The sequence below is a fragment of the Trichechus manatus genome, unplaced genomic scaffold, assembly GCF_000243295.1.
Source record: "Trichechus manatus latirostris isolate Lorelei unplaced genomic scaffold, TriManLat1.0 scaffold00063, whole genome shotgun sequence".
NCBI lineage: Eukaryota > Metazoa > Chordata > Mammalia > Sirenia > Trichechidae > Trichechus > Trichechus manatus.
Genome location: NW_004443999.1, coordinates 7,140,551 through 7,161,615, shown reverse-complemented (window position 1 = coordinate 7,161,615; position 21,065 = coordinate 7,140,551). Strand labels below are relative to the sequence as shown.

Here is a 21,065-nt window from a genome sequence, read left to right as displayed (position 1 = left end):
ACACACATATATATATACATACATACATATAGATATACATATATACATACATACATATATATATAAATTATAACTTGTATTGTTCTAGAACCCACTGGAAGGACTGTTTATGGATCTGAACCTTCAGCTTCCTCTGAATGAGAAGCTGGAGCATATTGGAAAGTTACGCTCACCTCTTTGGCTATGGTGGTGATGAAGGCGGGTGGTCTGGCAGTGGCGATGAGGGAGAGGGCATGCCTTGCAGAGCGGGCCGAGTCAGCTGCTGGGCTCAGAGGCAGCCCCATTGTGATGCTAAACAGGGATAAGAAAAAAGAAAAGAAGCATTAGAAATATAGACTGAAAAGATTAGACACAGCTTATAATGTCAGTTCAAGGTCAATGGGAGCATTCAAACAGTTAGAATATAATGGACTTGCAACAATGAGCAGTGATTAGGAGTCAGGGTGTTCTGGCATCAAATACAAAATCGAATAATTAACCGTGAAGATTGAAAACAGTATGTGCATCTGTCCAAAGTGTTAAAAAGGTCTTGTTAACAAATTATCAAGAACTACTACTGAATACATATCACAAAGCTCAGAATAAGCAAGGACACATGTCGTGCTGGATATTTTCAAATTTTTTCCTAAAAAAATTAAAGGTAATAATTTGTCTACAAGGGCATATTTAAAAGGCTGCATTTCAGGCCCTGTATCTGAAAGGAAGCATCAAAACAAACAAACAAAAAACCTTTCTGTCCACAGAATCATCAGAAAAACTAAGAATGATATAATTATTTTCAGTTCATATATTACTTGTAGTTTGAAATATCCCTTCCAAGCACTGCTAGTTTACTCTCCACTTAAAACTTTTGGTACCACTCTACTAATTATCATGCCCTGCCAATAAAAGAACTGATTAAAAAGTTATATTAACTGATACTAATTCTCTCTATACAAAGAACATATGTATGACATCAGTCAGGTATGTGTACGATTATGTACATGATGAAATAAATCTTTCCGAACTGTGGGAATGCAAAGGTCCTGACAGGGTGGTGATGCTATACCCCTCTATCACTGCTAATACATAAAAAGGATACATTTTCTTCTGTTTCCAAGCTTTCTTTATATTATATAGACAGCACTGTAAAAAGTATTAAGACTTTTAAGTAAAGTGTGCCACGTGAGCCACACATCAATTGTATATAAGAAGTATTTTGTTACTCAGTAAGAGATCTGATTACAGTTTCTCCCTTTAGTTAAATAATTTTGATATTTAAATATGCATATGAAATTAAATTAAGGTTTCCTGTAGTCAGTGTGCTTCATGTGTAAACTCGATTATGTTTACAGAAAAAATCTTGAAAAAAAAGTTTACAGGTATCTCTATAATTGATCAAAGGATCACTGTTTTAACTTTTAGATGAAAATAAAGATGCTTAAGAATGGTAAACTTATTATAGAAAATTCTGCTTATAATTTCTTTTTGACTATAATTGCTTCTTAAATCTTTGGTTGATAATATGTCTTTGTTCTCTTCCAAACCAAGGGTAGATATAAAATAGGAACTCAGAGAAGAGGAGTATGCAGAGTCTTCTTTTGATGCTTACCACTGAAAAGAAAGATGTGATCTGAGAGAACACATCCACATACTGAACACTGAATGGAAGGAATGCGTTGGTGGGCGTGCCACCCCCCACCCCCACCCCGGGGGGAGATCCTGATGCTGTTGTTTTCCAGTAGGCACTGGAAAAGGTGTTCAGCAGGAAAGCAGGATGGGCATTTCAACAGCATCTTTTCTCGACTAAGCTTTACTACTGAGAATTCAGCAGAAGAGATGTTACTATGTGAGTAGTGCTAGGGCTGGATTACTTAACGATTATTATAAAATTTAGATTATATACCTGTATTTTAAATCAAGTTTTAAAAAGTTCACAAGCCAATTAAATTTTTTAGATATACTGTGATGTTTCCTTTCTTTCATCAATGTGGGCAAACAGGTATTGATAATACTGGAAGCCTGAAACAAACAAGACTGGTATTTTAATTGAATAATTAGGAAAAAAAATGAAATCAAATTTCATAGGATCAATAAAATCACAGAATGTTGGAGTTGGCAAACATTGCCCAGGCAACATTCCTGCCAAGCAGTCATCCAGGGAAAAGGAATGCCCCCCGGGGGCAGCCCATCCCATCTCTGGAAGGCACCATACAGAGGAAGTGGACAGAGGACCCAAGGTTTGAAGTCAAATTTCCTTAGCTATTTTATGTCCTTTTGCTTCTGCCCCAGGACTTCCCTATGAGGTAAGGTGATGTCGGCATCTTACAAATGAGAAATCAGGTCTAGAGAAGGTATGTGGGGAGCCAAGGAGTGGTGCAATGTGTTTTAGGATAGCCATTCTTTGGCCAAAAGAAGACAGGACGGGGTTTCACGATACTACGGTTAACTGGATTAATGAACTGGTAACACGACTAAACTCAGAAGATGTAGATGAAGGGTTAGATTGTATCCCTGAAAGAGATTTCTAGAGATATGCTGCAATACTATGGTGGCACAATGGTTAAGCACTAGGCTGTTAACCGAAAGGTCATTGGTTCAAACCCACCAGTGGCTCCGCAGGAGAAAAGACCTCGCGATCTGCTCCCTTAAAGATTACAGCCAAGGAAATCATATGTGGCAATTCTGCTCTGTCCTATAGGGTCACTATGAGTCCGAATGGACTCAACAGCACATAACAACAGCAGCTGCAATACTTGGACTTCAGCTCCTTTTATCCAATATTAGTGGCTTTTATGAAGATATGGAAAGCATGTTTTATCAACTGGTGTGGATAAAAAGTTGTAAGGGAAGGCAGCTGTATTAGGTGACAGCTGGGATCCAAAAAGTCCTCAAAAGGATCAAATTCAGCTAAATCAGAAGTCTTATGTGTGAGTAAGGAGCCCCGGTTGGCACCGTGGTTAAGTGCTCCGCTGTTAACTGAAAGGTCAGCAGTTTGAACCCACCAGCCACTCCACGGGAGAAAGATGTGGGAGACTGCTTCCATAAAGATTACAACCTTGGAAACCCTGTTGTTCTGGTTGTCAGGTGCCGTCAAGTTGGTTCTGACTAATAGCGACCCAATGTACTAAAGAACAAAACACTGCCTGGTCCTGCACCATCCTCACAATGGTTGCTATGTTTGAGCCCACTGTTGAAGCCACTACGTCAATCCATCTTGTTGAGGGTCTTCCTCTTTTTTGTTGACCTTCTACTTTACCAAGCATGATGTCCTTTTCCAGGGACTGGTCCCTCCTAATAACGTGTCCAGAGTACGTGAGATGAAGTCTTGCCATCCTTGCTTCTAAGGAGCATTCTGGCTGTACTTCTTCTAAGACATATTTGTTCATTCTTGTGGCAGTCCAGGGTACATTCACTATTCTTCGCCAACACCATAATTCAAAGGCATCAATTCTTCTTCGGTCTTCCTTATTCATTGTCCAGCTTTCACATGCATAGGAGGCAACTGAAAACATCATGGCCTGGGTTAGGCGCACCTTAGTTCTTAAGGTGATCTCTTTGCTTTTTAAAATTTTAAAGAGGTCTTTTGCAGCAGATTTGCCCAGTGCAATACATCATCTGATTTCTTGACAGTTGAAACACTGTGGGCAGTTCTACTCTGTCCTGTAGGGTTGCTATGAGTTGGAATTGACTCGATGGCAACAGGTTTTATGTGTGGGTACAAATGATCCACTTTACAGATCTGCGAGAGGTGATACATTGCTAAACTGAGCTTGTGAAACAGACCTTTAGAGTTTATCTGAAACATAAATACAGATGTTACTGACGTGCCTGCCCAAAGAGCTAGGTTATATTAAGAGAAGTATAGTGATAGAGAAGTTGTTATCCCTGCTGTGCTTCACGGCTTTGGGTGCCTATCCACACACCCCCGCTCCCACTCCTCCTACCCCCCACTCCCCTGCCCCATGGATGTGCTCCCTAGGTGCTGAAAGATAGGGTCTGGCTTTTGCAGTCAAGGGTTAGAATCTCCTGGAGTCCGGAGCAGTCCTGTCCATCCCCAGCTGTGTGCTGCTGGGACCCTTGCAGTTACCAACCAGAGTTCTAACCGCATAAACAGGATCCCAGCAAACCTGCTGTCCTATCCTCTCCACCCACCTCTAAGCCCGCTCTTCCATCCCTTCTCTGTTATCTGTATGGAGAAGAAATTTTTGGTGGAAAGCTGGCAGAGAGAGAGAGACAGAGAAAGACAGAGAGATAATATGAATGATAATAACAATGAAAATGAATTGAATGTTTGAATACGAATGTGTGGAGGGCGGGGGTGGTCAGATGGCAAACTTCCAAGGCTCATGCCACAGTGACAAGTGGATACTTCCCCCCAACCCCCACACCCTTATGCTGTGTCCTGTGGCCACCCAAGACACAGTAGGCATATTATCTATAAAATTTGATTATTAAAATGCCCACTTCACAGGGCTGATAGGAAGATTAAATGAGATGACAGATGCAAACCCACCTAGGCCTGCACCTGACCTGTATTACTGTACACATGTTCTGACCTATCATGCCTCTCCCTAACAGAAACAAAGTGAAAGGAAAATTAGATCAATTAATGGCAGGTCATTGGCTTCAAGGTACAGGGTTAGCCACACAGTACCCTTTCCTCACCTCAACAAACAATCTAGTAAATTTGGGGGACTTGGCAAACTTCGGGAGGAGTCTTGGTGGCACAGTGGTTAAAGCGCTTGCTGCTAATCAAAAGGTTGATGGTTGGAACCCACTCAGCTCCTGTACAGGAAAAAGATGTGGCAGTCTGCTTCTGTAAAGATTACAGCCTTGGAAACCCTATGGGACAGTTCTACTCTGTCCCACAGGGTTGCTATGAGTTGGAATCCACTTGACAGCAATGAGTGGCAAACTTCCTATACCATGAAAAGTGGTAAAGCTGGGTGCTGTGTGGCAGGTGTCTGGAAGAGAAGCTGTAGGGTAGTGGGAGAGGAAGCTAACCAAAGATGTGCAGAAGTATTGCCCATCAAATTCAGTGGAAGCTGGAAACCTCAACACTTTGCAGACACATCAGCGTGTGCATGTGAGTGATTCCTTCATCAGTGTCAGGCAGCCCGTGTGCAGGACTGCAGATTGCGGCCAGATCTGTTGCTCTGAGGTCAGGGGTCTGCAGTGCCCTTTAAAGCACCCACAGTGCAAAAGCGGGAGGGTTGTGAGTGTGACAACATTGAAAAAGTCTGCTAAGGCACAGGGGAACAAGAGACACTGTTTTCTTCTCCCCTCCAGTCTGCTCAGTGCACCACCACCAGAGTAATCTTCCAACAGTACCAACTTTATTTCATGCTTATCCTGTTTAAAAGTCTCCAGTAGCTCTCTACTCCTTGTAAGAAAAATCTTAAACTCCTTGGCTTGAGATTTTAGGCCTGATGTAATCTAATTTCATTGTTTTTTTAAAAATAGATTTTACTTTTTAGGACAGTTTTAGGTTTACAGAAAAATTGTGCAGAAAGTACAGAGTTCACAAATATCCCCTGTCCTCTTGCACACAGTTCCTCCTATTATGAATATCTTGCATTCCTATGGTTCATTTGTTACGATGAATAAACCAGTATTATTAACTAAAGTCCATAGTTTACTCTTTGTGTGTTGTGGTCCCTGGGTGGTGTAAATGGTTTGCACTTGGCAGCTAATGGAAGGTTGGTGGTTCGAACACAATCAAGTGGCACAGTGGAAGAAAGGTCTAGCAATCTCTTCGTGTAAAGATTACAGCTAAGAAAACCCTATGCAGCTCTACCCTGTAACACACAGGGTCGCCATGAGTCAGAATCAACTCAGTGGCAATGAGTTTGGTTTTTTCTTTGTGTTGTACAGTTCTATGGATTTTAACAAATGTATAACATCATGAAAATTATCCACCGTTAACAGGATCATAAAGAATAGATTTACTGACCTAAAAACGTCCTGTGCTCCACTATGCACCCTAGTTTCATTTTTAACTCAGTCTTTTCAACACCAATGCTCCTGAGACCAGGCAAGTTTCTAAGTTGGTCCCTAAATATCCTGTTTCTTTTTTTTTAATTCTAGTATTTTGCTAATGCTTCTCCCCATTCCTCTTCCCCCTGGAACACTCTCCTCCCTCCCCTCTGCTCATTTCTTGTCTTATCCACATGGCATGCTGTGTTTGCTATAGCACTAACAGCAACAACATAGCTCTTAATCACCTACTGAAACAAAACACAAACCGCCACCAAACTTGCTTAACCAGACCCTCCACAATGAATCCCATTCTGCCAGGCATTATGGATTCATTTCGTATTGTGAACTCTGTGCAGACAGGGAGTGTGCCTTCTACTCCTGTGTATCCCCCTCCAATGTGCCTAGTACTGGCCTTCAGCATAGTGGTAGTTCAGTGGCTAGGCATTAAATGAAGTTTCCTGGTAAATTCAGCGGGGGGAAAAAAAAATCACTATGCCAGTTATTTGACTGAATTGACCAGGCAATGAAGTCAAAGTAATTGATCTGATAGTCTCAACAGACACAGTCTAATTCTGCATGTAGTTCCCTCTAAAGGCAAGAGTGCACTGTGAGTGTGATGTATCTGAATGTGGGATTCTAACTGAATGAGGAAAGATCATACAATCAGAGGTTTGAAATTGAAGGGTCTCTGCCTTAATTTGGAACCTGGATGTCAATGTGGAACTCACTCTTTTCATTTGATCCTGCTTATCTGGCTGTTATGCAGGTCATTTGTTATAAAGGCTTATATGATGGGTCTTTGGTTTCTGTCTTTAAAAAATATGACATGACAGACTTGTCTATTTTACTCAGCATTTCTGTATACATATCCAATATGAAATACAAGAGATGATAGACATTATAAATAAAAAAAAAACATGAATAGAAAATCATCCACTCCAGCTGAGCTCAGTCTTTACATGACTGTTCATGAACCCTGTTTCAACCCTTACTCCATGGAAGTAAAGGCATTTTAAAACTAACATGTCACAACACTTCAGTTAAATGTCCCTGTCGAAATTATCAAACTTCACCATCTGTCAAACTAAGGAAAGCTCTAAAGGGATATTTCGGGGAGGAGCACTTAAACTTTCATTGAAGAGCCCCCAGATTTTAGTCAAAGTCAACAGTAAAAGGATATTGAAAACACTCCCCATCAAAGACAAAGACAACCAAAATTATTTTGAAAATGCACAGCTAATTACATAACATCTGAGAATTCCACCTTACCGCTTCCTGGTAAAAAAGGTGTGTTAACAATTGTCTTTAATTTAATGAGGGCCCTTCAATTCCTCTCTGTCACGTTAGCCCTTAATTTCATAGACTCCAAGGTGACAATTCCTCCTCCAACTGTGTACCTTTTAGATCTATTTCCTACATGTTGTATACATTTATAGTGAATAAAATTGTGCTGACATGATTCAGTTATATGACCTCCTCAGATTATAAATTTCCTCTAAAAATACATTTTATGTGAACAGGAAAAAAGCATTTAAATATAGAATCCTAAAGCATCTTAGTGTTTATATGATGTATGCCTTTTTCTACTCCCTGCCCCCTAAATTAAAAAAAAATATGGTTGAGATCTGAGTTAAAATGTCAACTCTTTCTCCAACTCTATATAGTTCCAAAAGAACCTTTCTAGCGAATGGTGCTTATTTGTGCATTTTCAGGACAGGTGTAGGTTTCCAGTGGCTATGTGCTTCTCTTTTCTTTGTTGGTAAGCAGTGGGTACTCCAGAGAAGCAACAGGTTTTCTATAATCACTACCATCCCTCAGCCGTGCAGCATGTGCTGAGAGATGAGCCAGCTTCTGCAGCTGGGTCAGACTGTTGAATTCTCTTTCAGAGCAAAGGCCCTGCAACATGAATCAGGCAAACTGAATCAAAATCACAGTCCAAAGACAGACAGACGTAAGTCTGGCCTTCCAAAAGCACGAGGATTTTTCTGTTCGTTATATAGTATGATTTTCTACCGTTCTCACATTTTATCAATATGTACACAACCATGCTGATCTAATAAAATTATGGATTTATAAAAAAATATAATACTACAGGTATCTATTTTTCTCACAATAAGTTAAGCATGGCCCAATCTATGACTTCAATGAAGTATAGCCTGAATTGTCTATTAAACAGTTCATTATGAATCAGCAGCCCATAATAATAAATTTAAAATTTTTCTCATATAAGATTCTACCTGTGAATCACCTGTCACCTAGCCACATGGTATGGGGACAGTAAAATGGGGGTCAGGAGACCTGAGTGACAGTCTTTGCAATCATAGTACTAGTATGAGCTTAGAGAAGTTGTCTGATCACTCTAAACCTTATTTTACTTAATCTGACGTTGAGGGTTTTGGATGAGATACTCTTGAGGGAGACTTTCATCTGTAAAATTCTGTGACTATTTCATTAAACATTTACTGCATGCAACATTCTTGCCAGGTATTATGAATAAATATGAATAAACACATAATACATGATCCACATGCTCACAGAACTTACTGATATTTAAATAAGGCTTTTAATTTCTAGGATGCAAAAAATACTTATTGAAAATGATTTTATTAAATATATTTCAAAAATTTTGAAACTACACTGAAAATTCTGAAAAGTTGGCTACTTTTACATCTTATAACAGGTTGTTTTAAATTTAGTACTCCGTTGGAGTTTAATTCTGTGGATATAAGATTTTAAATGCTAGCTAGCACAGTGTTAGCTGCATGGTTTTTGGAGGCAGTTAGGCCTGGGTTTGAATCCCGCCTTGTTCAGTGACTACAGCGTTGCTGTGGACAAGTGGCAGCACCTGTCTCAGATGCATTTTTCTCATCTGCAAAATGTGGATAATAATAGCTCTTCCTTGAGCTTCTCTATAATTAGATGAGGGCATTTCTGATGTGCGTAGCACACAGGTAAGAAGCACTCAGTGAGAGGGCTGCCTCCCGTATCTCTGTATCCCCTGCATAGTCCTAGGTTTGTGGTAAATGCTGAAAGAAAGAAAAACCTCACTGTCACAATTGTCTTAAGAAGTAAAAGGTAAAAACTATTCTCTCTTTTACCCTAATTCCATTCCCCAGAGGTAACTGGGAAGGAATTTGTGCTAGAGATTTGGAAGTGAGCATCCCACTGTTGAAGTTCTACAAGGAATAAATGAGTAAAATGAGTTAAAGCCAATATTCACTTTCACTCACCATCGTTTTAAGACACTACCAGCATCTCATGGGCAGGACTGTCCTTTACTCCTTCTGTTCTTTTACTCAAATGAAAGATTCACATGGAACTCTTGCTTGCATACTTTCTGATTACCAGCTATGATTCATCTTACCATGCCCGGAATGTGCATGCCTTTTACTCTCCCCTGCACTTTGTATCATGGTTACCTCTGGGCAGATCTTATCCTTCCTGTAAGACTGCAAGTGCCTTAGAGGCAGGACCCGTTGCCATTCAGTTCAGCTGTGACCCCATGTATGTCAGAGTAGAACTGTGCTCCATAGGGTTTTCAATGGCTGATTTTTTGGAAGTAGATCACCAAGTCTTTCTTCCGAGTGCCTCTGGGTGGACTTAAACCTCCAACCTTCTGGTTAGCAGCCAAGCACATTAACCTTCTGCACCACCCAGGGACTCATTTTGAGGCAAGACCTCTGTTTCATTCAACTCTGGCACTCTGTATTTGTCTAACACTGCCCCTTTCACATGTTAAACTCAATAAATGTTTAATTAGTACACACGGCTTAAAATTTGGCAAAATATTTGAAAACAACTAGTGACATTTCAATTTCAAAGATGTAAAACTGTAAGTGATATTTCTAACATCAAGGCGTAATTAATTCTGGAAAAGTACCCTGTTAGTCTTGAGGCCTATATAGTTGTTTAGGAGCCCTCTCAGCAGTGTTAGCATGGGGATGTCTGCACGTGAGAGAGAGGAAGCAAGGCACTCTGCTATAATATGTGTCTTCCAGATGTCGACAGCAGGCCTGAGCTAGCTGCCCCTCCTCACACCATCCTCCCACACTCCCACCATCAACTTAAAAGAATGGGAATCAAGAAGGAAACATGGTCTATGCTTTTTCTCTTTTTCAGTAAACGAGAACTAACGTTTTTAAAAGCACAAACACAACATAATAGCTTCTTTGTGAAGCAAGCTTAACATCGTACAGAGAAGCAAGGCAGCTGAGTGCTGTTATTGTGTACACAGTAAATCGGGCACAAGAAGGGGCAGAGCAGCAGGGCACCAGCAGGGTAAGATGCACGCTTAACCTCCTGCACGCATGGCTCCTCCATGCCTCAGTGTCTTGGTCGTCCTGCAGCCTGCACCGAGTGTGCTATGGATGTAACAGGCCATTTTCAATCTAAATCTTGTTATAGATTAATAAGCAAACATTTTCTTGCTTATTATGCAATTTATCATGATGAAAATCACATTGGGCTCCTCAAGGCTACATGCTGATACATTCATTTATTCAGAGCTGTGTACTGAGTCATACTAATCTTCGTGACAGAAAAGGATGTAATAGCAAGATTTAAATTACCTACTGAAAAACTACAGTATTTGTGTCTGTGGACATATTACATACAAATAAGATATAAGCGTATCTTTATGTTTGCCCAATATAAGCTTCATATAAACTTATTTAAAAATAAAATATTAAAAACTAAACCTAAAATGAAAACTCATCACTTCTCCTGGGAAACAAAACTGAATGTATACTATGGAAATTTTGTTTAGGTCAGTTTTCAAAATATGCTATAAAACTAGGTCAATGCAAAGTTTTGGACAATCAAAAAATGTTATGTCTTCTCCAGATAAACCAGTGAGGCGTGAGGACTCCTTGGAGCTTGTGCCTGACAGCTGCAGCACAGGGAAGGGCAAAGTGCTGGAACTATGTTCAAGGTCCTTGCACAAAGTCCAGCTGCCTCTTACTATTAGCACAAACTCAATGGCCCACATTCCCTCCTAATCCTTAAAGTCAATTGGAAACCTCCTGGTCTCCTATACCCAAAAGCTATGCTGGCTACCACTATGCCAAATGTTCATTCTAGAATTGGGTAGTTCTTGATCTGTTCGATACCAGGACAATGATAATGGCATTACCATCCATACTATCACCATATGGGTAAAACCAAAAAAACCAAATCCCTTACCGTCGAGTCAATTCTGACTCATAGCAACCCTACAGGACAGAGTAGAATTGCTCCATAGGGTTTCCAAGGAGCAGCTGGTGGATTTGAACTGCTGACCTTTTAACCACTGTGCTACCAGGGCTGCACCATATGGGTAACATCCACTAATTTCTTAATACGTCCTAAATACTCTTCTAAACACTTTGCAAATAAAACTTCATTTAACATCAACTTTATGAGGTAGGTGTCTTCATTAGCCCTAACTTGTTGACAGAACTGAGGCAGAAAGGTGAAGTAATTTGCTGAAGGTCATACAGCTAGGAAAACACAAAGGTGAAGTTTAGGAAGCATGGTGGGATGACAGGAAAAGGCAGGGGGAGGACAGCTATGTAGGTCTGAAATGACTACCCCCCTCCCATCTATCAATCTGGGACCCTCTCCCATCTATCAATCTGGGACCCTGGGCTGGTAATGCTCAATCTGTAGAAAAAACTACAACATTTCATTCTAGCCTTCAGCTGTCTCTCTGGTCTCTACTTCCTCAGCACAGAGCAGTCAGCATACTATAGCCAGTATGCTACAGTCCCAAAGCATTCTAGAATGTATGGAATATGAGAAAGGTAACCATAAAGAAAGATTGGCGAACTCTAGCTTTTTAAATGGTTACCAGTGGTAAGAGTGAAATGCCATTCACTGAGAAAATCTAAGAGGTGCTAACATTTTCGTCAAGAGAAGCATCATGGGACAGTTCAAGAATTCCTACTCATTAGAATGGTTTATACAAATTTTACACATTGCTGGTGGGAATGTAAAATGGTGTGGCCTCTGTGGAAAGCAGTTTGGCGGTTCCTCAGTAAGGTTAACATAGAATTATAAGACCCAGCAATTCCACTCCTAAGTATCTACCCAAAGGAATAGAAAACAGGGGACTCAAACAGATTCTTATATATGAATGTTCATAGAAGTTCCATTCACAATAGCCAAAAGGTAGAAACAACTTAAATGCTCATTATCTGATGAATGGATAAACAAAATGTGGTATATCCAGACAATGGGATACTATTTAGCTATAAAGGATTAAAGTATTTATACATGTTACAACATGGCTGAACCTTAGCTAAAAACATTATGCTAAGTGGAAGAAGCCAGACACAAAAGGCCACATACTGTATGATTCCATTTAGATGAAATATCCAGAATAGGTAAACTCATAGAGACAGAAAGTAGATTAGTGGTTACCAGGGGCTTGTTGGAGGGAGTAATATGGAGTGACTTCTTTGTAAGAGGTACAGGATTTTCATTTGAGGTGATGAAAAGTTCAGGAACTAGATAGTGGTGATATTTGTACATCACTGTGAATGTACTTAATGCCACTGAACTGTATACTTTAAGATGGTTACAGTGGTAAATTTTATGTTATGTGTATTTTAACCCCCCCACCCCCCATTCTTTCACGAATCAGGAGGTTAAGTTCTCAAGACAACACTGATCTCTACTGCATACCCACCTCTCCATCCTCCAAATCACTCCTAGCCAGTTGACTAACAAGTGCTTCTCACTTATTTCATTTTAGCCAACTCCCTCAGCTCATCTTCCTCTTCCCTTACTCTCTCGTCATTGCTTGCCTGGGTCACTGCGACCTCCTTGTGTCTGTTTTTCATTTCTCTGGCCCAGCTTCCTTCCAATCTAACCTCAATGTATATACACTATCTTCCCCATCCCCCCTGCCTACCTAACTCCTAATCATCCTTCAAGGTCCTGTTCAGGCCCCACTGCTCTTCTGTCTTTTATTTCTCTTTCTCCAGGACCTAGCGGAGATGGGGTATGCCAGTAAATCATTGCCTAATTCATGAATATATTGATTGCCAGATATGGTAGCCTTTGATTAATTTCTACTACACTATCCTGAAGAGAATTAACTTCATTTATTAAAGATTTTCATCATGTTGTAGCCATACTACCCACTACCACACCTTTAAAATCTGGCTTCTCAAATGGGGTAATCAACACAACGAAGGGTATGCCCAGAATGGCTAAAAGTCACAGAATAAATATGGCACATCTTCTTGGAGTACCACCATTATTAGAAGGTAAGTCATTTTAAAACATATTTATATTAAAATGAGTGTAAAATTATTACAGAATGGAGTGTAAGTGCTTAATGAAATTTTTAGAACCCAAGGTTTCTAAGAAATTTCTACTTGTTGTGGATGCTATGACTTACACCTACTTACTGGCCATTACAGGTATTTGGTAGAAAAATGTAACATGATAAGATAAAGTCTGAACTTTTTAAGCCTGACATTCAAGATCTCCCACAATCTGGTACTCTTTGACCCTCCAGCTACATATTTCATATCCAAAACTAATTGCTGTCAAGTCAATTCCAACTCATAACAACCCTACAGGATAGAGTAAAACTGCCCCATAGGATTCGAACAGCTGAATCCACCAGCCGTTCCCTGGAAACCGTATGGGGCAGTTCTACTCTGTCCTATAGGGTTGTTATGAGTTGGAATTGACCTGACAGCAATAGTTTTGAGTTTTGGTTTATTACTGTTTCTTGACACTTAATATACTCTACTTCTTGTATAAGGAGACTGGTGGCACAAATGGTAAAGCACTTGGCTGCTAACTGAAAGACTGGCGGTTTGAACCCACCCATCGGCTCTTCGGGAGAAAATCTGGCTATCTGCTTCAGTAAAGATTACAGCCAAGAAAATCCAATGGAGCAGTTCTCCTTTGTCATATGGGGTCATTATGAGTTGGAATCGACTTGACAGCGCCTAACAACATCACTTCTTGTATGCTGGTATCTTTCTTCTGCATCATTTTCTTATTCTATATTAAATTTTCACATGTATATATTTCATCTTCAAAACTAGATTGCAATATATTTTTTGTTTCCCTAAGAGATGGAAAACACTGGGATGAATTAAACTAGAAACATTTTTGAACACTATCCACTTAAGTAGTACAGAGGAAAGAGAATTTACCTGTGCTTGTGGAAGTTAGGGAAGGCTTTAAAAGACTTAAGCATTGAAGAACAGGTAGGAACATGGTAACAAAGAGAAAAAACGTAATTATACAAAAATACTCTGCGTTCTAGTAATTAAAAGGCATTCACTGTGGGTCCTAGAGGAGGTGGAAGGTGACAGTGGCCAGGACAAGCTAAGGAGGCCCTGGCTAAGAAGTGTTATGCTTAACCTATACGCAGTGGCAATGCACCAAACACACAAATTCTATCAGATGCATGACATAAGCAGATTTGTATTTCAAAAATTTGAAGCTAATAGCAGTGTGGACAACTTTGTGAATATATGAAAATTCACTGAATTGTACACTTTAAAAGGGTGAATTTTACGGTATATGAATTATATGTCAATGAAGAAAAGAAAAGAAAAAAAAAGAAACCAGAAGAGGGGCTGCCTGGGGCCAGGGACGGGCATGATGGAACTTTCAGAGTCATGTAAACATTCTCTCTCGAGTGTGGCTGTGATTACACGTGTTATACATTTGCTAAAACCCATCAAACTGTATACCTTAAATGGGTGCATTTTATTGTGTTCAAATGAAACCTTTTAAAAATTGGTTTAAAAAAGAATAGGAGTGTGGAGGAGTGGTTGCCCAAACTATTGGCCATGTCCTCTACTGGTAAAACATTTTTGAGCAAGCATCAAATATGCCTATCAGCTTCCTTACAAACCATGTATTTACACTATTGTTGTTGTTAGTTGCATCCAGTCAGCTCTGACTTATGGTGACCTTGTGTATAACAGAACGGAACTCTACCATCATGATGACTGGTATGTTTGAGTCTCTTGTTGTGACTATTGTGCATACTATTATTAGTTAATAATATTTCAAGGTACACAATTTGAAAATTCTGTCACAGATCAATCATTCATTGGCTCAATACTAAATCCCAATTGTGTTAAAATTGCAGAAAAATGCCTCCTTTTAATTGTCCATATCCAAAATTTCACGTATTAAGTTTTTTGTCTATTAAATACACACAATTTATAAAGAGTTATAAATTCCCACCCCTCCCCTGCAAAGCAACAACAAATTAAATTAACTGGAACTGAGCACCTACTTGGCAAGTTGTTTCTCAGCATCAGCACAAAGTTCGAGAAGCCCCATCAGAACAGCAGACACATCCATGTAAGGCTCCCAAACTGTGAAGCCTCGTCCAATTAGATCAATAGCTGTTCTTCGAATAGTGCTGTGTGCTGGAAGTTTGGGACTCGGGGGCTGCAGCAGAAGATATGTCAATGCCTTGCCTAAGATTATAAAATAAAACACACAGAAATAAAGTAATCTTACTTTTGGATGGTTTTCTTTGAAACATATTTTCAAAATATAAACCACTTTGGATCTTTTCTTTTTAACTGAAAAGGTTTTGAACACTAAGACTAATAAGAGTTCTAGTTTGTTTAGCCACATACTTTCAAGAGAAAAGTTAGGTTACAATATTTCTTGCCATGTTCTAAAGGATTTTAATTATATAATAATTATATATAAGTAAGTCTGTATAGCACCACCCATCTGTTACTTTGTCATACTGTGGTGACTTATGTATTGCTATCATGTTAGAAGCTATGCTACTGGTATTTCAAATAACAGCAGGGTCTCCCATGGTGGGCAGGCTTCAGTGGAGCTTCCAGATTAAGACAGACTTGGAAGAAAGTCCTGGCAATCTACTTCCAAAAAAACCAGTTAATGAAACCCTATAGATCACAACGGTCTGATCCATAACCGATCGTGGACAAGACAGCATTTTGTTCCATTGTGTACAGAGTCTCCATGAGTCGGCAGGCCAACTCAACAGCAGGTAACAATGACAAAATAAAAAACCTTTAAAACTTTTATCCTCTTTCTAGGAAACTATCTTAAGGAAACAGAGTTTGAACTTTGAAAAAGATGTATGTGCAAAGATGTGGAGAGTAACATTATAATAGCAAAAAAGCTAAAAAATAACCTAAACGTCCAACAATAGTTGATGGATGGTTAATATGGTACAATCATATGATGGAACATGATGCAGTCTTAACATTTTTTTGCATAAAACAAAATGGAAAAATGAGCAAGATATAATTGATTAAAACATACAGAACTCAAAACTGTACATAAAGCACGAGCAACAGACCCGATTCCTCCCCTTTATCAGGAGGAGAAACAGATAATTGAACAAGTACACTTGGCAAACACAGTATGTACGGAGCGTGAGAGATGTTAGGCAGGGGAAGTTCAGGGTGGGTGCTATGGGATCCTAAGGCATGACAATTAACCTCATCTAGGGGGAGGAAGAGAAGACTTGCACTTCCCAGGGGAAATGATATTCAAGCTGAGACCTAAAGGATATGTAGGGTTAGTCATTTAAAGAGGGCAGTGACAGACTATTACAGGGTGAGAGAATAGCACTGGAGAAAGTCCAAAAAGATCACGAAACAAAGAGAAATCTGAGAACTCAGATTCATTCAAGTAGGAAACTGGGGGGAAAGAGCCAAGAGAAGAGGCTGGAGAGACAGGCAGGGTTCCTGTTAACTGTGTTAAGGAGTTTAATGTTTATTTTAAGAGCAACAGGGAGACAAAGAAGGGAGGAAGATAATGAGATACATATTTTAGGAAGGTCACTGGCGGCAGTGTAAAGAACGGTTTGAAGTGGAGGTGAAAAGAAGTGAAGAATATTGTAAAGCCAAGATAAGAGTCTGTGAGTGCACTCTAAATTCATGGTTCTTAATCTTTTCTCAGTCATAGAACAGTTTAAGAATCTGCTGAAAGCCACCACCTCCTTTCTTTAGGAAAACTGCATAAAAAACCATAGCCACTAAATTCTGTGGAAAAATTTCAAGGATCCATAGACCTTGGGTTACCTGCTCCTGCAGTAAACTAAAAATGTATATATACAAGATCATCTCCTTGAGAAAGCTTCTACAATTCATACCTCATTCATAAGTGTAAATTTTACTCTCATACTTAACCATCAAAATGTAACATGTAATGCTTCACATTTTGGTTTTGGATCAGAAAAACAATAAACTTCCTAAAAAAAAAAAGATCCACGGTTCTCTATTTTCTGCCAGCACTTATGCCTCCCTTTCACATAATAGCTTTAAAGATAAAGTATTTCTGTCCATTCCCCCTTTCCTCAGCAAGTTTGTCAGCTTCCTGAGAGCAGGAACTGTGGTTCACATAACTTCGCATCTTCCAAACCACCAAGTACAGTGCTTGGCACACATTAGGGACTCAAAATGGAAAATAGCATGGCCTGGCTTCCTGAGCCCATGGGAATATCCTGCCTCCTTTTCCAACATTTTCAGACAAGTCGCAACCTAAGAAGGATTCACTGAGTTTCGCATGTGATATGTAGCATAAATCCATTCCTTTTCGTACCTCATAAAGGGCCAGTTTGGTGGCTATATTGGAGTCAACCCCAACTTTCTGTTTTCATATGAAGCAACACTACCAGGGTTTCTGGACAGATAGCAAAAAAGCAAATCATTTACTTACAAACAGCTTAACAAATGAACCTGCCTTTACTGCATGTATATTTCTAGTGCAGCTCGCTACCCCAGTTGGTCAGAATGATATTTCAAAATGTCAAGAAATCTTCCACTTTGCCACTTATTCTTTACTTCCAGAAAGTTGTAAGAGCTGCGGAGAAACCCCTACTGCTGTTCTCTGCAGACATCCTTCAAAACCAGCAGCAATGGCTTTCAGTCTAAGCACTAGGGCTCCCTGGAGGTGTATCCTCAGTAAGTAATATTACAAAGAGGAAGTCAACTTTCCTAAGTGCAATGGTTTATAGCATTTCAATCATCATTTTCCTTAGCGATACTCCACCATTTCTGTATTCATTTCAGGTAGGAGCATTCTGGCAATCCTTGGGAACTTGCTGGTTCCTAACGGCCTCTGTGTGGAACACCAGAAGCAGCTTCCTCACCACTCTGACCATTTTTTCTTGAGAGCAACAGTAAACAATAAGTGGCCATTTTTTTTTATATTTTCTATCATTTTTCCAATATAGTAGGAAGGATAGCATAGGCAATGTGATCGCTTGCCCTCCAAAGAAACGATAGAAAAGGGAAAATCAGTAAAGGTTCCCCAAAAGACCCTTGGCCCAGCAATGGATGCCAGTAGGCCTGTTGCTCCTCTGCCAAGTGTGGTCTATGTGTCACAGGGAGGATGTCCCACTCAGCAGGACATGCAGGGTCCCTAGAACAGCCCCGCCACCTTTCCCTTAAAGTACTTTCGATTTCACTTAGGAATCTCATGAGTAAAATACTCCTCTGGTGTCTCTCCTTCTCTAGCTGACATTACAGTCTCTGGGCAACATAAAGCAAGGATTCCTGCACTCCTACACTAGTTCTGGCAGGGCGTGTTGACAGGCCGTGTGTGGTGCACCAAGAGAAGAGAGAAGAATGGTCTATTTCATACACAAATTCTAAATCTACTAGTAAGAGTATGATTTTTTTTTTCCAGTGAGCTGTTTTGGAAATATATAAGCATACAAATGTCAAAATTCCACATTTGTCTCTGACAACTTATTCCAACCAAAACATATAAGCAATAAGTAACTTTGGTGAAGGGTAAGACAGTATACAATCCAGGGGAAGTCAGTACAAGTTGACCAAGGCAAAGTCATGGAAGCTTCATAGACACATCCAATCTCCTTCAGGGACCGAATTACTGGGCTGAGGGCTGTGGGGACCATGGTCTAGGGGGACCATCTAGCTCAAATGGCATAATATAGTTTATAAGAAAATGTTCTATATCCTACTTTGGTGAGTAGCGTCTGGAGTCTTCAAGGCTTGTGAGCAGCCATCTAAGATACTCCACTGGTCCCACCCCGCCTGGAGCAAGGGAGAATGAAGAAAACCAAAGACACAAGGAAAAGATTAGTCCAAAGGACTAATGGGCCAAAACTACCACAGCTTCCACCAAACTGAATCCATCATAACTAGATGGTGCCCGGCTACCATCACCAACTTCTCTGATAGGTCCCGGATAGAGCTGGAGAAAAATGTAAAACAAAATCCTAACTCACAAAAAAAGACCAGACTTACTGGTCTGACAGAGACTGGAGAAACCCTGAGAGTATGGCCCCTGGACACCCTTTTAGCTCAGTACTGAAGTCATTCCTGAGATTTATTCTTCAGCTAAAGATTAGACAGGTCCATAAAACAAATAATAATACATGTAGCTCAATCATGTATTATTATTAGCATTGTATTATGTAGCTCAACCACAAGACTAAATGGGCACACCAGCCCAAGGGCAAGGACAAGAAGGCAAGAGGGGACAGGAAAGTTGGATCAACGGAAATGGGGAACCGAAGATCAAGAAGGGGAAAGTGCTGGCACATCGCAGGGTTGGCAATCAATGTCACAAAACAATATGCATATTGTTTAATGAGAAACTAATTTGCTCTGTAAACCATCTAAAGCACAATTTAAAAAAAAGGTGAAAAAAACATATAAGCAATAAAAGTTAAAGAGGATTTTCAAGTTAAACCTTTTGATGTCTAGCCTTGTTGATTAACAAGATGCTTATGACTTAACTGCTACCAGCAATAATGACACTGATGTTCTGAAGGAATACTCTAGGATGCCTAAGGCTTCAAATTTCTTAGTCATGTATTTTTTCAGCTGATATTAAGGAAATAGCCTTTACAATATGGTTGTATGATGATAACAAGAGACAAATTTATTCCTTCCTCAACTTATATTCTCTAATTTAGGGTTTTTCTAATTTATGATTCCATATAGCTTAGATGAGGCAAAGCTAAAACTAAGATGATAGGAACTTCCCTACTCAAAGAAAAAGTCTCATGACAAAAATTGATGAAATTTATCTCCCATGATTTTCATTAAACCTTTAGTATCCACTAAAGGTTGTATATTTTAATCTCTATAAGATAGAATGTAACTTTGTACAAATATACATTTACTTATTTTACGTAAATACACCACTATGCATAGTGCCTCACTGGGTAAGGAAGGTAGAGAATGATGCTATTAGCTACCATCATGATTTGATCCCTTCCCAGAAGGCATTCCAGTGGCAGTATTAAAAAGTTCATCTAGGACAACATGGCGCTCTAGGCAGAAGCACCACGCCATCCCTCCACAGCAAAGATCTGAAAAACTAAGCCAAACAGAGACAACAGCAACCCTGAAACCCTAAAACATCAAATGAAGAGATAAAGAACTCAGCCAAGCACCAAATGGAGTGAGAAAACTGACAGAGAATGGAGAGCGAGGAGAGGTTCATGCAGAGGTCCCCTATCAGCTAACGCAGTGTGGATCTGCCATCTTGGACTCCTATCAGAGACCAGAAAATAGGGGGTACGAGAAAGCAGCTTCATGGAGCTTCCAGCAGGAGACAGAACCAGTAATTTGTGATATATGCTTTCCCAACCCCCACCTTTCTTCACCCCCACTCGGCCTCCTCTGCTTCCTGCAGCCACAGTCTCTTGGATTCCACCAGCCCGCACTGGCCAACTCCCTGTGTACCATTTGTTGGCTGCTGGTGTTGCTTTTTTCCCCTTCTTTTGATTTCTTCCTGACCTCTCACCACCTCCCCATTCTTTTGCTCAAATACCTGGCTCCGTGCGCCATCTTTGCTTCTTCCTAGGGGGCTGCAGAGCTCTGTTCAAGTGTGCAACTGCCACCCGGTCTGGGCTACCACGCTGGTGGGATCCCAGGGCCTTTGTTTGTTTTGAATTGTTTGTTTGTTTTCTTTTCCTTTTCTTGAGTTGGGAGCCCGTTCTGGCTGGGCAGTGCTACGCGGCTTGAAACCTAACCCCTCAGCTTGTGCAGACGCTCAGAGGGATCCCTAAGGGCATTTTTTTTTGTGGGATTTTTTTTTTTTTCTGTTTTTTGGGGGTTTTTCTCTTCTTTTTTTTTTTAATTTGTTTTGTTTTCTTTTCCCTCTTTTTC

General features: G+C 40.0%; 1 protein-coding gene across 2 annotated transcripts in view; it reads right to left on the bottom strand.

Annotated features, from left to right (window-relative positions):
• Positions 1-21,065, bottom strand: part of WDR7 (WD repeat domain 7) — a 426,984-nt gene that overhangs the window by 118,966 nt on the left and 286,953 nt on the right. For both annotated transcript variants that reach the window (XM_004379257.2, XM_023733984.1), the window contains 2 exons: positions 15,218-15,404; positions 174-291 (listed from right to left, as the gene is read on the bottom strand). In XM_004379257.2, the coding sequence (XP_004379314.1) occupies positions 174-291; positions 15,218-15,404 (305 nt within the window). The remainder of the gene's footprint in view (positions 1-173; positions 292-15,217; positions 15,405-21,065) is intronic.